The 16635-nt window shown below is 36.1% G+C and overlaps 1 protein-coding gene across 2 annotated transcripts; it reads right to left on the bottom strand.

The window, feature by feature from the left end:
• Positions 1 to 3575: 3575 nt before the first annotated feature.
• LOC575168 (elongation factor 1-delta-like) lies at positions 3576 to 15870 on the bottom strand. Of its 2 annotated transcripts, XM_775584.4 has the most exons (8): positions 15661 to 15870; positions 12997 to 13074; positions 10295 to 10388; positions 9702 to 9796; positions 7856 to 7939; positions 5527 to 5746; positions 4543 to 4658; positions 3576 to 3672 (listed from the first exon to the last, which is right to left on the bottom strand). In XM_775584.4, the coding sequence occupies exons 1-8, from the start codon at positions 15772 to 15774 to the stop codon at positions 3634 to 3636; spliced, it is 840 nt and encodes a 279-aa protein (XP_780677.2). In that variant the 5' UTR covers positions 15775 to 15870; the 3' UTR covers positions 3576 to 3633. The 2 variants fall into 2 exon arrangements, with proteins under 2 accessions (XP_780677.2, XP_011683338.1); XM_011685036.2 differs by lacking the exon at positions 12997 to 13074.
• Positions 15871 to 16635: the final 765 nt, after the last annotated feature.

Genomic DNA, 16635 nt, shown 5'->3' with positions numbered 1-16635 from the left:
ACGTCATTTTATCTTTATTCGAGCTATCGATGTCTTAGCACCGTAGGTGGTTTCTAGCGCTTTCAAGTTCATGTTAGATAGCCCATGACCTCAAATACTAAAGTTGATTATCTTTTCTATAATTTCAAAATGTTGAAGAAAATACCTAAAAACGTTTATTTTGATGAATGACAGCATCAACATACACAAACATCCACACAAATCTTCACACTCAACGCCCCCCCCCCCCCCCTCTTTACACACGGTTTATTATAATTTTGTCTAATTTTCTGACTGTCAAATTTCATTTGGTCTAGTTTTATACCCAGTTGGTCCACGATACAAGGGGTCTAATCAACAATTCGCCAATCATCATTTGAACTAATAACCACTTGATCTACTGTCTATTTAGTCTATACGCACTTGGTCTAATTGCCACTCCGTCCAAATTTTTTGTTTGCCATTTGGTCTAATTGTCATTTTGTGGAGAAAAAGAAAAGAAAACCAGTGTAAGAAACCTAATCTTAAGTGACTCGGTAACATTGCCTCAGATTATGAAACAAAATCCTGGATTTAGCTCATGCTGCAATCATAATTATAAACTATTAGGTCAGTCAGGAATCCCATGACTTTTACAAGCCGATCGCCTGTTTGATTATCAAGATATATACATGATTGGAAATCGAATTTCATTTTTCGTTTTCCTAATTTTTTTTTATAACACTACAGTCTAGTGGGGAAAATAAGTATGGTAAAACCGGTCACTCAGATTTTTTACTTTTTGAGGCACTTTATGATCATTTTGAAAGGCCATGCATCTCAGATTGAACATTGTTAAACGATACCTTTAAGGCATCAGCATCTGCAATTGTGCCTTCTTTTATGTCCATGTATTTTGATGACAAGGTTGTCTATTCAGATTCATTTATGACAACACATGAATGTCTTTCATGAACTGTTTCATAAGCTAATTCTAGGACTGATCTTTTTGATAATTTCACAATAGAGTCAACATGAGCGATTCCAAAGGTGATTTGGTTATTTACTGATTAATGTCATGTGAATGTATATCAACTTCTCAAAAAAAGTGTTGTAATTCAAGTTCGACCGTTGATATACCTCTAATTACTACATGTATATCATCATACTTGAATTTGGTATCATTGGAAAGCCTACTTATTTATCTTTACAATGACGTCCGTTTGCAATGATGGTGCAATCATGGAATGTGCAATGTAACTGATTATGGTGCTACGTTAAAAATGAATTATTGCAAAATGCATTATTGTCAATGTTCAGCACCTTGCATGATTACACAATCATTACAATTGGGGCATCATCGTAAAGGGGAATAAACAGGCTTTTTAATGAAACCAACGCCGTACTGATAATAGTATGATAATATAGGAAGAAAGAGATATCATTGCCTACACTTGAATTACAGAGCTTCATTTTGAGGAGTTTATTTCTAGAATAGCATATCAAATCCGACTTCAGCATAGAAATACATTAAAACCCGTTTTAGTGGCCACCTGTCTATAGTGGTCGTTAGTATTGCTTCTCACTAGGAGAAATGTATGTTGAAGAACTTGTCCAGAGCAGTCACTTTCTGCGTCTCCTGTAAGAGGATTTTATAGACAAGTTTGACCATAAAAATAATGTATAATTTGTTGAAGTCTCCAGAAAATCTTGTTGTTCCAAATAAAAAGCAATGAAATATTTGGTTATATACATGTGTAGTTATACAGCCTGAATCGGATGACCGGGTAATAATATATATCTGTTAAGCGCTTTGAGAGGGCCGCAGTCCTGAAAAGCGCTATATACGGTAAGAACAAATTATTATTTATGTATGACTCTGTATCTGCTCCAATAACTATAATCTGCATGGGGCCATTATTTCTTACAACTTTTGAGCACTTGTGAACACAAAGTAGGCAATAGAAAAATATATTGTATTTTTGAATGCATATTCTTTATTAGTATACTCTACTCTGTTGTACAGCTTAGTTTTCTTTTTCAAAAGATTTTATAGATTTATATGAAATAAAACAGTACATTATTACACTGACCTAGGCTTGCATTGTGTTGTAATATATCAAATGGACCTTATGAAGTATGGGATATTCATACACATGCAGAAAATACCAAGTACCGTAAATGAATCTTAAGACACAGGTATATATAGTCTATCAATTTTTTCTGAAAAGAAAGAGAACTCAGCCAAAAGTATTAATGTTATACTGCCACATGCAGAAATATTCTATTCTTAATACTTTTCTTACAAAACCCTGAGTGATGTAAAAAAAGCTGTTAAGGGGCAGCTAGTATGTTAGATAGAGAGAGAGAGAGAGAGAGAAGGGGGGGGGGGGGGGGGGGGACTGAAAAATGGAATGAAAAACAATACATTTTTAGCAAAATGGATAATTATATATATATTTTTTTTAACATTCTGCTCTCTTTTGACAGAAAAGGGAAAATATGTTGTAGCTGTATGTATAGCCGAACCTGCTTTAGGGACCACCTGTCTATAAGGACATTTTCTGTTTCCTGTTGAATCATCATGTACTAAAGAAACCTGTACATAAAGGCCACTTGCTTCCAAAGAGAGGTCGTTATATACAGGTTTCACTGTAACTCCTACTCTTTCGCAAATCAAAAGTATCTGAAAATAGTTTTAAAAACTATGTTTCATATTCGTTAATAACATTTAAAGGTAAAGACCAGTATTGGCAACGCCCCAATTTCAAAAAATGAAATGGAAGCTCTCATTACCAATCATGTGAAAGAATATGTTTTGACTAATACATGATGATAAAAATTTGCCGGGAAACCGCCTACTAATTCATATATTTGGTAAATTTATTTCTCTCATGGTCTGGTGAGAGAGATAGGGTAGTCCCATATACATCTTTCTGTGTATAGTGCTTGTAACTTTACGAAGAATGAGCCAAATTTCTTATCATTTTGATGATTCCAGAACCTTGCAGATGCTAGATGCTAGATGATCGACCTTTTCTGATCCATTCCACAACGTTTCTTTCACAATGCAATCGCATGACCATTACTGGTCTTTACCTTTAATATAAATTGATATTATGGTGAATTAATGAAAATGAAACTAATTATACATCAAATGTATCATTGGATTGGTATCAGCTGTGATAGCGGCATCAGTATGACTACAACCTATAACACAATCACAAACATGATCTTAAATTAAACATCAAAATCAGGTACACCTGGTATACTACATCTTCAACACTATTGAGAGCTTGTGGGATAAATATCTTGGACCTGCCCAGATATGAAATACAGTTACCTGGGCACAACCTGAAGTCGCAGAAGTCAAATTATCCTAAAGCCAATGTTTTTTTTTAGACCAAACTCCGCAAAACATGTTTTTTACGCTTCGTAAGTCGTGTTTTGCATAAGTCAAATTATTTTGCGGTCCCAAGAGATTCCATGTATGCAGAGATAACTGTGTACTCATGCAGATTGGCATATGCTTCCCGCTGTCAAAAGAGGGCGATATTCCCGCCTGTCATGTGCTGCTTGTGTAGGTCATTGTTAGTTTCTGGTAGATGGGGTTATAATAGTAAAAATAGCATCCTGGAGGGTTGGTATAGCGATGATAGATGGGTTGGTAGCGACTTAGACTTTGTTGAATGCAGCAATGTCTACACTCTGGACCTGAAGAAGAAAAAAAGAAGCAAAAGGTTACAACAGACACCTGTAAAATTTATTTATATATATATATATATATATATATCACTGTTTAAAGAGATCGTTTAACAATGTTAAATCTGAGATGCACAGCCCTACGTGTTATCAGTGTCTAAGATTTGGTGCCTTATTGAAGCCTAAAAAAATTGTGCTTCAAAATGATCAAGAAGGGCCTCAAAAAAGTAAAAACCTTTGAGTGACCGGTTTTTACCATACTCGTTTTCCCCAATAGAATGTAGTGTTATAAAAACCGTTAGGAAAACGAAAAATGAAATTTCGATTTCCAATCATAAATATCTTGATAATCAGACAGGCAATCGGCTAATAAAAGTCATGGGATTCCTGACTGATCTAAAGGTTTATAATTATGATTGCAGCATCAGCTAAATCCAGGATTTTGTTTCAGAATCTGAGCCAATGTTTCAGAGTCACTTTAAAATGAGGTTTCTTTTACTCGGGTTTTCATGGTGAATAGCGGTCTGGTATAACCGGTAGTCTATGACCCAATTATTCTATTCCCGTATTGTTTACACCCAGCCCGTCTACTATCCACATGGTCTTTATAGTCATTTCATCTTCTCATCATTTGGTCTAATTACAATTTAGGCCAATGGCCAATTTGTCTAATCTCCAATAAGTCTATTGTTCATTTATTCTAATAACCAGTAAGTCTGATGACCAAATGATAAAATCAACACTCATTTCTATGGGATTTCAACGAACTTAGACATTTACGAGAAACTGGCCTCAGACATTACTCTCCCAATGGAATTGCGTGATTAGTTGTCAACTGTATCTTGAATATTGGCAAGCCAGTGAGTGGACCTTGGTACTTACCAGATCTTCAAATGCTGTGATAGCGTCTTCTAGATCTTCTGTGCCCACCTTGTCATCCACCACGACACATGTGATTTGGAGCTTCTTAATACCATAGGCTAGAGGTACCAATTTAGCTAAAAGGGAGAGAGAGAGAGAGAGAGAGAGAGAGAAGGAAGATAAGCATATTGGTAAGCAGCACCTTCATGACCACCTCCATCATCATCATGATCATCATTTCCATCATCGTCATCATCATCCTAAATTTTCTCATTTCCATCATCCTCATTAACATCATGGTCATCATCATCATCATCATTGGGATAGCGAGGGGGGGGGGGGGGTGTTTTGGGTGTTCAAACAACCCTCGTTGGCAAAAGAGGGGTGTTTTAGGATTTTAAAGACACCCTTTATATGTGTTTTATCTATCCCCCCCCCCCCCGCCACTGGCAAAAAAAAAACTACATGGACCTTCCAGCGCGCGCAGTCGAAAATGATGCCTCCGCCATAGAGCAATTTTACAAACCAAAACAGAAGCGAGCAATTTTTGCACAAATAATGAGCCCTGTGACCTTTGACCATGTTACCCCCAAATTTAATCAGTTCATTGGCTCTGCAAGATACATACATGACCCAAGTTTGGCAGGAATCCATCAATGGGTTCTTGAGATAACATGATCAGGAGCTATTTTTGCATACATAAAGAGTCCTGTGACCTTTGACCTCGGTTCTCGTTACCCCAAAATCTACTCAATTCATTGCCTCTGCAAGATACATACATGTCCCAAGTTTGGCGGGAATCCATCAATTGGTTCTTGAGATAACGTGCTCACGAGAACGGGACGTACGGACGGACAACCCAAAAACATTATGCCTCCTGCTACTTTGTAGCGGAGGCATAAAAAGTGCTCCTTCATCATGAACACCATCGTAGCCATCATCACTGTCACCACCATTATCATCAACATCTTCATGAAGATGATGCGATCTTAAGCTTCTACTTACAAGCACCCCAAAGTAGACCGTCCATAGCCACAGTTCTCACGGCCTTCTCAATCTCGGCCATGTCCGTCTCATCGTCCCACGGTTTCACGTCGAGGATGATGTTAGACTTTGCGATGAGAGCAGGCTTCTTGGACTTCTTGGCCTGGTACGCTGCTACACGTTCTTGTGTCCGCTTCTTCTTCTCTTCACTCTCTTCCTCCTCTTCGTCATCATCGTCATCCTGCAGGGAAAATAATATAATATATCGTACTTATAACGCATCTCACATTATGTTACTATGCGCTGTAAGAAAGAGTAAGAAGGAAAGGTGGATAGAGTAACATAAGAAAAGTGAGATATGCTCAACATACTTCCTTTTGTTAAAGGAAAAGACCAGTTATGGTCATGCGATTGCATTGTGAAAGAAACGTTGTGGAATCGATCAGAAAAGGTTGATCATCTAGCATATAAGTATTGGTGTGTACTGCAAGGTTCTGGAGTCATCAAAATGATAAGAAATTTGGCTCAGTCTTCGTAAAGTTACAAGCACTGTACACAGAAAGATGTATATGGGACTATACGCACACGTGCGCGACACGTGCGTTTATCTCTCACAGACCATGTAGATAAACTAATTTACCAAATATATCAATTAGTAGGCGGTTTCCCAGCAAAATTGTTATCATCATGTATTAGTCAAAACATATTCTTTCACATGATTGGTAATAAGACCATCCATTTCATTGTTTCAAATTGGGGCGTTTCCAATACTGGTCTTTACCTTTAACATTGGAAAGTATTTTTGAAAAGAAATGTTTTAAGCCGCGCCTTAAAGTTGTCACAGTTTTTTTCAGATTTTTCGGTAATTCATTCCAAAGTTTGGCCGATACAACCTGAAAAGAGCGAGACCCGTATAATTCAGTATTTATTTGTGGGATGGTGAGGAGAGACTTTTGGGAAGATCTGAGGGTTTTGTTTGCAGCATATAGGGTAAGTAATTCCATTAAATATTAATCCTTTGAGGAACCTAAAGAGAAGGTTGAGTTCTGGGAAGAGGTGAAAAATAATTTGTGAGCGTTATTATCTTATTATGCAAGTGTGGAAGAACATCAGATAAGACATGTTCCCTGAAAATCATGGCTCTTCAAATGCCTTCATATTCTAAGGCCCCCCCCCCCCCATGATCTCGGCCGTGAAACGACCTATCGCCGCAAAAATTTGCATGCATGTCAAGTGAAGTGCATAGAATACTATGGTAATTTCAATTTTTTTGAAAAATTCACTTATTTGCATATTTATGGTAATTTATGCAAATATAGTAATAACATTAACATTTTTATCCATAAATCATATATTCTTCATATTTGAACATTAATTTTCACTACAAATATTATTTAGACCATTTGGGATAATAATACAGCCAAAAAAATTGGAAGCGCCAGGTTATTCCTTATATTATCTATTGTTTCAATAATTTCTTATGTATTTCTATGTTTTTTAAACTTATGTATTTCATTGTTTTTGTTGTTTTATTTCATTTCCAACTATAATTCAACTATTTTGACCCAAAAATAAACACCTAAGCTATAAACAAGACCAAATAACCAATGTTTTATCTCTTTATTTGAAAAATTAGATTTCCATAAGTTTTGTGCACAAATCACAAAAATGAGCGATTTTCGGGCTGACATGCAAAGACAAAAGGACACGTGACTTTGTAATGGTACATGTAGGTCCAATTTTCGAAAAATTTCTTTCAAAAGATGCGCAAGACTCGTAAGAAAATAGTCACAAAATTTCAGTGCAAGATTTTCTTGCATTAAAAAAATTATTATTAACTAAAATTCTGAACAGGTTTTGGAACACAACAGTTACAGAGGTCTGATCTCTGTTGACGTAAGACTTTGTTGGCACATATTATGCAATTCTAATTTGTAATGACACACAACTTACCCGAAACATAGCAACATTTTTCAGAATACCTCTAAAACCCACACCAGACTATGTACGATCTGCTTGCGGTCTGATTTTTCAAGATTTGCGTTAGCATTTGATATGAACATTCTAACTAATAAAAAATCTGAATGATCTAGGTTCTGAACAGTTATGTGAATATAAAATCAAAATTACAGGGGATTTCAAGCTTCTACGATTTAAATTTGATTTCGCCTTCATTCGGACTAAAAAGCTTTAATCCACCACAATTCTTTTTGTTAGAATCTCATTTTAAAACATCATATTTTTTGTTAGTATAAATTTTGATAACTAATGTTATGATGATGTGTTTGAAAATCTGATCACAGTGTTATAGTGTGCGGTGGGCTTAAGGTCTTTAGATATCTATACTCACTCCAAACAGGTCAAAGTCATCATCATCATCATCTTCATCATCGTCGTCGTCGGCTTTGGCTTTGCCATTCTGGACTGGTTTGGCCTGTGAAAAAAATAAGCGAACGGTCAACTGATACTCAAAGGCATATCCTTGCGGGGGTGGGGGAGGGGGGGGGGGGGGTGGTGGGATAATTCTGAAAAAAAGTTAACATCAGGGATTCAAAACAAAGTAAATTTGCACATTGTAAGGAGTACGAGATGATATCCCTAGTCCCTAGTGGCCATGGTCCTGTAATGAATCTAAAACTGTCACTGATTTTCGAACTCAAGGGCAGGGCTCCACACTAACTTTTTTATTGGGGTCTGGACTTGAATCTTGGGCACCTATGTGTTCCGGGCACCTGTTAGTTTTCAGCTCTGTCTTAGGTTTAGTGTTTGGTCCCAAGACAAAGTTACTGACCTGGGCCGCGTCTTATAAAGAGTTGATACTAATTGCAACTTATTTGCGATTGATATCTATCGCAACTATGTACAAAAGAGATAGAAGACTGCAAACTTGTGATTGATTGGAGGACTTGCTATTGATTTGGATCAATGGTAACTCTTTATGAAGGAATAACAAATATTTTCCATTTTAGTATTTCAAAAATGAAATTAAAACCTCATTTTCAGCATCCCTCCAAATTTTTACCAGTACTGGAGTTTATTTTTAAGTTATGAAATTGTAAATAATAAACTCTTTATGCAGTATAGCTCCCTCTCAAGGTCAAGATATTAATTGAGCCACAAAACAATGTTTCTTCACTAAAATCGACCGATTAGCTTTTCCCGTTTGGAAATTCGATATCACAACTACACATCTGAGATTTTCATAGTCGCAGCTACCATTGTACGGCCGTAGGCGCTATTTGAAATTTATCAAAAATTTACTGGGAGCACCGGTAAATTTTTATATTAAATTTTTCTCGAAAGCAGAAGTGTTTTAGGGTCTAAATTTTCTAGTGCTTATGAAACATCCACAGAGGCATTCAAATGTATCAAAATTGTAAAGAATCACTATCCACCCCATTTTCAAAATTTCCCAAAACTTTGTATTACCTTTAAAGGAAACCAAAACCTTTATACTAAGTTACTTTTATTGTAAAGTTTAAGATATTTGAAAAATATCAGTGAAAATTTGAACAAAATCGGGCAAGGAATAAGGAAGTAAGAGCTTTTTTAAATTACTAGTCACTAGAGAGCGGTATTCAATTTGATGACATCATCTCTGAACAACTCTCCATGCCTTTTGTACATAAAATTTCACAATTTTTTTGTTTTCTTCATATTTATTTGTGTTCTTGATCCGACTTCATAACATGTGAAGTAGAATATCATTTTGCATTCTATATCTTGCTTTCAGGGGAGTACATTATCTCAATCACAAGAAAGAAGGAAAAACATGAAATTTGATGTACAAAAGGCATGGAAAGTTGTTTACAGATGATGTCATCAAATTGAATACTGCCCTCTAGTGACTAGTAATTTAAAAAAGCTCTTACTTCCTTAATCCTAGCCCGATTTTGTTCAAAGTTTCACTGATATTTTTCAAACATCTTAAACTTTACAATAAAAGTAACTTAGTATGAAGGTTTTGGTTTCCTTTAAGAATGCAGTCCGTTAAGCGACTATAGCATATGTCATAACCACTCAAACGGGAGCACAAACAGGGGGGCGTTTCACAAAACTTGTCATCAGTGACAAATGACAGTTCTTGTTATAAGCTACTGAAATCCTTGCTTCTGATTGGTCATCAGCAGATTTGTCACTGATTTTTGTCATTTGTGATTGATAAAAGGCTTTGTGAAACGGGTCCCAGGACATACCGTTGCTGGTTTGGATGCAGCCGATGTAGAGGATGTGTCTAAGGCACTCAGACGCTCCGTCAGCTTGGCAACAGCAGCTTGAAGATCGGTTGTGACTGTGTGAGGAAAAAGTACATTATTTGACGTATGCTATACAGGACGAGGGAATGGTACTGTAGGAAAAAACGTTCACAAATCGTAAAAGACACTGCTAACCTCTTTTGCATCAAGAAACTGCCTAAATTAGTATAGTGTGAGTTGTGACTCAATTGTTTGGCTGAATACAAATTTTATAAACCAGTGCCAATTGTGAAATTTGAATGTTTCACAAAGTACAAAGTTTCTAGTTTTATAGGTTCTGGGATACCTGGGACCCGTTTCACAAAGCCTTTTTTCAATGACAAATGACAAATCTGCTTATCGCAAACACTGTCATTTGTCACTGATTAAAAGTTTTGTGAAATGGGGCCTGATCATTCCATCAAGACGGCAGCCCTACAGGAGCTTGGATCAGACCAAATGCCACTTCCAATCTTGATTATTAATTTGTCTTTATTCATAGTAACTTCTGGGACAGCAAATGGCCAAATGGCTAGATTTTGTCCATTACTCACTTTTTTTAAGGTCTGCATTCTCCTTCTCTACTGCAGACAAACGAGCCAAGATCTCTGGGTTGTCTACACCTACGCCAACACTAAGACCAACTCCCTGTAGATAGCGGATAATCACGGCCAGAGAGAGAGAGAGAGAGACAGACAGAGAGGGGAAGGGGGATGGAGGAAGAGAGAGAGAGAGGAGGGGGGAAAAGAAAAGGAGAGGGGAAGGGGGATGAAGGAAGAGAGAGAGAGAGAGAGAGGGGGACAGAGAGAGGAGGGAAAGGGTGCGGAGAGAGACAGACAGATACAGAGGGAGGGAGGGAGAGAGAGAGAGAGAGAGGGGGGGGGGGGGGGGGGGGGGAGGAGGAAAAAGCCAGAGAATGAAAAAAAAGTTTTAAAATGGGAAATGGAATATAACACAATCATATTCAATGTCAAATGTACTACTGAATGGACTAAGCACAGGACAGAAATGCTATTGAGATAAGGATAAAGACAGCAACGGACAGGGACAGATTTATGAAGGAAAACAAAATTACTACATAATGAGATGTTAACTACAGGAGACAGGGACATAGGATGTTCAAAGGAAATGTACAAGGAAGAAATAAATATATTTAGAGGGACATATTGAAACAAAGAGAAATATAAAGAGGCAAGATGTAGTAAGATAACAAGATACTAGTACTCAGACAGGTAGAGGAGCCTTAACAATGTGAGTCTCAAACAAATTGCATAATTTGAACAAAATGAGAAATTAATGAATTAATTAATGAATTTATGCAGAATATGCTTGAATTGTCAAAATGTCATAGACTACTAAAAAATACGCAAACTCAGAGCATCTTTACATTCAAGCTTTAGCTAGGAAAAAATGAAGATATGTACGTTTCAGTACAAACAAGTATAAACTAGACAAACAAATAATATTGGAAATACCAGTAAGCAATATCAATCAAACTTTTACAAGTTAGCCCTGCCTAATTCTGACTTGTCAAATAACAATTTATAAACACAAGAATGTATTACAAGTAAACAACATCAAAGAAATGAAATATACTACTACATATGTCCCAGACAGTATGAATGCCAGAAAATAAATGTATCCCTTAAAGTACAATTAGAAAGTTTACATGTCAACAAAATGTTCAAACCTACCCCCAAAACCTAAACATGATGAATAATCACCCAAACCATATTCCCAAATTAAATCTATGGTCAATAAAGCAAGATCACATGCAAATTGATTTGATTACTTCCATGCATTGTGATTAGTAAGCCATTTTATAATTAAAATAGTTAGTTTCATACAAGTTTAACATTTACATAGAAGGAAAAGGATGAGTTAGGAAGAGAGAGTCGCACTAGACATCGTTTACAACAATTTTTTCAGAAGTCAACACAAAAACAAAGGACAGTTCGGACAATTAAGACGTAGATGAAGGCAAGATATCTACATGCTCACGAGGGTGGTAACTGGTAAGGAGCTTTTACAATCAATTCTTTTTAAAATTTTGATTTAAAAAAAAATCTAGATTGCCACACATTCACAATGAGATACCCGCTGACTGCACAAAATTCATTAACATTCATATGCATCGTAGAATCTTTGGTTGTTAAAAGCTTTGATAATTTTGTGTTTGTGAAGTGATATGATTAATGCTTTTTTTATTTCTTTTTTGGATGTGGGGTTGTCTACTTGCATTAAATTACAATCTTTTCAACTCTAAACAACTAGAATTTATATTTAAAAGTTGTAAATTGGAAATTGACTATGATAGACGATATAAGCCAATGGATAGAGTTGGAACGACCAGAGATGGATTTACAATAAAATGTCTTTGATTCTAAATTTTAGGTAATGAATGAAAGAATATTATTAACAGCTGCATTTTCAAAGATGCATAAGGAAACTAGAAGATATGGAAATGTATAGTCTAAACCCGTCCACCAAAGTAATTTATACACGGTACTGATCTGTAGAATTCCAGTCAAACTTTTACAGAGTAGCTTCCAAATCCAACTTAATTGAAGAAATTGTGCTCCTTTGACAAAATGTATATCCTCATTAAATGCCAAATGTTATCCTCTTGTACGTAACCATCAATAACCTACTGTAATTAACGGTGTATTAATCGCACTTTTTTGCTGCCGAAAAAATATTCAAAGTAGGGGGTGCGTCTTATACACGGTTTACACACAAACCAAAACAATTTTTTTTTTTTTTTTTTTTTTTTTTTTAAAGTTTCGATTTATGCCCCTCCACCTGGCGCTTTGCCTGGCAATGTCTCCCAGCTCGGTAATCGGTGTGTTAACTCACCACTCGGAAACTAGAACAACACTCAAATTTGTCTGTCATCTTGGTTTGAAAGTAATCTTTCTGATAGAATATAGAATAGAATATTTTATAATAATAATTCCTCCAATTTTTCTTCTATTACATGGCGTACCACAAGGTCCTCTACTGTTTTTTAATTTACATTAATGATCTTACACATTCAGCTGCACCTCGCAGTTAAATAAAAGGCCTTCCCGCGTGGGTTTTAAACACGGACCTGGCTTGCTACCGACAGAGTCAGCAAAAAAGAGGGGAGTGGTTAATACACGAGGGCAGTTTATACACCGTTAATTACGGTACACATAAGTTATGTAAAATCATAGATTAATGAATATATTATTGTTAGCAGAAAATGCAGTCATGCAGTGTGTGAGCTACTCACAGCACTCAATGAGGTTTGAATGTTCTGACGTGCGCGTGCAATTTCGCTGACCAGATTGCTGGCCGGACCATCCGATTTCTGTGAGTGAAAAAAAAAAGCACAAACGAAAGAGAAAGAAATGAGAAAGAAGAAAGTAAACATAAATGTGTGAAAAATGAGAACAGGGCCCATTTCACAAAACTTGTCATCAGTGACAAATGACAGTTTGTGTTATAAGCTAGTGAAATCCTTGCTTCTGATTGGTTATCGGCAGATTTGTCACTGATTTTTGTCATTTGTCATTGAAAAAAGGCTTTGTGAAACGTGACCCAGACGCCACACATAGTAGCAGCTAGCAGGCATCATGTATATACATGTACATCTATTGAACAAGTTTTTATCAGAACTTGAATTTTACAATGATATTCAAAAATCAATCTATCAAATGTAATCCTTTACCATATTGAAGTGATATTGTACATCCTTTCTTCATTTTACAAGCTGCGAATTTTCCATAAGAAACAATTTAGATTGATAAATCAATTAAAGAAGGCATTATTCAGAGTTTAAACAGAGCTTTTCAGGAGAAAGGTGATTTCTACATAATATATGTTGAAATTATACTATTTTTTCCTGACTTCTGGGCACAATCATTTCAGAATATTAAAAAGCAACCCAGTCTGCCTGTGGAATAGCATTACTGCACATGTTAAGGGCCTTTTAAAAATTCAAATGACCTGGTACAGAACTGTTAATCGACGCCCTGCTCAAGTTTACACTGTTTTCTGTTGTACGAGGAGAAATGTAGAAATAAACAGTGGATCCAGTGATATCACAGTATCACCTTGCCACCATGACGATGTCGTTTTCTTTATTTCCATATTTTTTTTTAAACTTGACCAAATCTTTACACTCAGGATTTAAATGTATTCTAATTTCAAAAGTAATACTAATAGCGGATTATTGTATAACGCTAATGTCTATCAAATTTGACATTCCTGTCTTAATAAAAAACTTTTTACAAGTTATTTTTATATCAAAGGTACAGATAAAAAGGGAAGCAAGAGTTTCAATGAGATATCAAGAACTAAATGAGTGTTCATACACTGCACTACTGTACTGTTAGTAAGAAGTGTAATATAAATGTTAGTAATTAAAACTAGATTGTCAAGCGTGTCAAAAGCGGGGGGAAATTATGATGTTAGTTACTAGGAAGCATTCACACAAATTAGCACAAACATTAGTTAGATTGGATTAACTTTAAAACCTGAACAAACCCTCACGAAACATTATATTCAACTTGAAGAAAACAAAAGGTCAATTAGAAGTGTAATAAGCACATCACATGAGGGATGATTTCTTTGTAAGGAATCAGAACCTTCTCAAAAATAGTTTACTGGAAATTTCTGGAATGCTAAATAATTTTCATATTTGATGCACGTAAATGCTTATATTCACAAAGGAGGAACAAACTTTAACCATGGTTCATGTTAGACGTGTACCAATCATCTAAACATGGTTTGCTTTAATAATCTAAGGGGTTTCATGGTGCTAAACAGTGATCAAACTGTGCATTTTAAATTTCTTCTACAAAAGAGATACTGCCGTTTAAATACACTACCAGGTATACTGTAAAACGCCTTGTTGGGTAGCCAACTAACGCACGTGTACCGTCTCGCATAGAATAGGGCGCACAAGTTTGACTTCGGTTCTATAACCGCCTTGTACGCAGGGTTTTATGACCTCTTTTCTTTTCTTTATACTCCTTAACCGTTTGCATTAAGGAATGCAAGGCAAAATTTTAAAGGCTGATTTTAAACATTCAACCTATACAAAAACTATCTTTTGTTCAGATGATTTGTACACTGAAATTAAAACCCCCACAGTGTATTAAAAAAGGTTTTGATTTAAAAAAAGGGTCCCATTCATTGGACACAAGGTCATGCATATTCCATTGTTTAATATGGACATTCAATTCTAAGGTTGAGATTATGAAACTCCATGAATGTGATTGAGGGCCAAAGGCTTTGTACAGTACAACAAACATGAAATATAACAGGATCATGTTATCATAATATTCATATTTTGGACAACCTCTTTTTCACTAAAAATCTTCCGGTATGGATTTGACTGGACATTTGACAGGACAGAACAAATCTACTGTGTGACTTTGTATTATGAATAATGGTAGATTTCATGCTGACTATATTATTACTTACCGGTGTATTTGAAATGGAGTTGTACAATAGTCCATTTTCGTAACGTAACCAAATTTAATGCATTTAAGTCTTTGTGAAGACAGAATCCGAACTGCATACATTAATAGTTACCTAGCAACACTTAATATATGTAGTTTACATTCTGACTATTGAAATACTATTATTCTTATCAGGTAAATGAAAAAAATTGTATTAAGGCACTTCACGAAGACTTATGCATTAAATTTGGTTACATTACGAAAATGGCCTATTGCATCATATTTGGAATTAACAATTTGTTCCCCCTTTAGATTAAAAATAATGGTAAACAGATAGGAGGGGGGGGGGTCGAAGGGGTTACCAATGCTGTTCATGATTGTTTTTAAATTTCAGGTCAAATATTACTACAGTCTAAGAGAAGCTAAACCAATCTCTCCAGAAAACAATCTAGGTGACTATGTGCAGAGTCCATTCCTCTCCAGTTTACCTGTACAACGAGTCCACTGTGTTTGGAAGCCACCTGTTCCTGATACTTGGTCTCTGCCTCCTGGAACTTGTTCCTCTCGTACCAGACGTTCTCTTTCATCAAAGGATGAGCCATGGCTTAGGATTAATGCTGGGTGTTCTTAGGCAGGATGGTCTGGAACAATAACTGATCTGATCACCAAAAGAGACAATTTTTGCATTAGTTGGTTTGAACCAACCCTGTAACCGATCATTGACCAATCAGGTGAAATCGGATAATAAATTCTTATCGCCGATCAATAAAAATGATCCCAAAAAAAATTGGGTTTTTTTTTTTTTTAAATGCTGAAAATTATAATTACCGGTACTAACACTAAATTACTAGATCTAGGCCTAGGCCTACTTTATTTAGCTTTTCCCCCAAATAGAACCAAACCTGCTCTTTGAATCATTTTCCGATTTAGTTTAATGAGTTTAATAACCATCAACATGATCACTGCATAGCCATCCTCACTCTATTTTAGGCCAGGTCAGGCCAGGTGTTCGTCTTACCCGGACGGGCCCGACCCAAGTCCCAAAGCGATGACCTGATGATTCAATGAGTCTGGGCTAACTCGGCCGCGCTGCAAAAAACTGTCATTTTTTGCCATTTTAGCCTAACCTGCAAAAACTGGAACGAGTTGTCTCCGGTTTGAGTTAGCCAGACTCTGATTCGATGTGCTAGCACAGAGAACTTTAGCTTACAATTAGCGCATGCGCAGATCATTCATCCGATCTCAGCCTCATTTTCATAAGTTGGCGCCTAGCCTAGCCGACATGGGCCCTTCAGATTGGCTATCGCTGTTCTCCATCGACTCAATGCTATAAGATATTTGTGTGTGGGGAGCAAGCTTGCGATTTTCTGTTTTTTTTAAATACCAAAATTATGATATTTTAGTCAAACCCTCTATTTGTTATGATGTTTTTTCATTTAGGTATTTCACTTAAGTATTTCACT

Source organism: Strongylocentrotus purpuratus, unplaced genomic scaffold (assembly GCF_000002235.5).
Source record: "Strongylocentrotus purpuratus isolate Spur 01 unplaced genomic scaffold, Spur_5.0 spur5_scaffold_3, whole genome shotgun sequence".
NCBI lineage: Eukaryota > Metazoa > Echinodermata > Echinoidea > Camarodonta > Strongylocentrotidae > Strongylocentrotus > Strongylocentrotus purpuratus.
The sequence above is the reverse complement of the archived record's forward strand: the minus strand, read 5'-3'. Positions and strand labels throughout refer to the sequence as shown.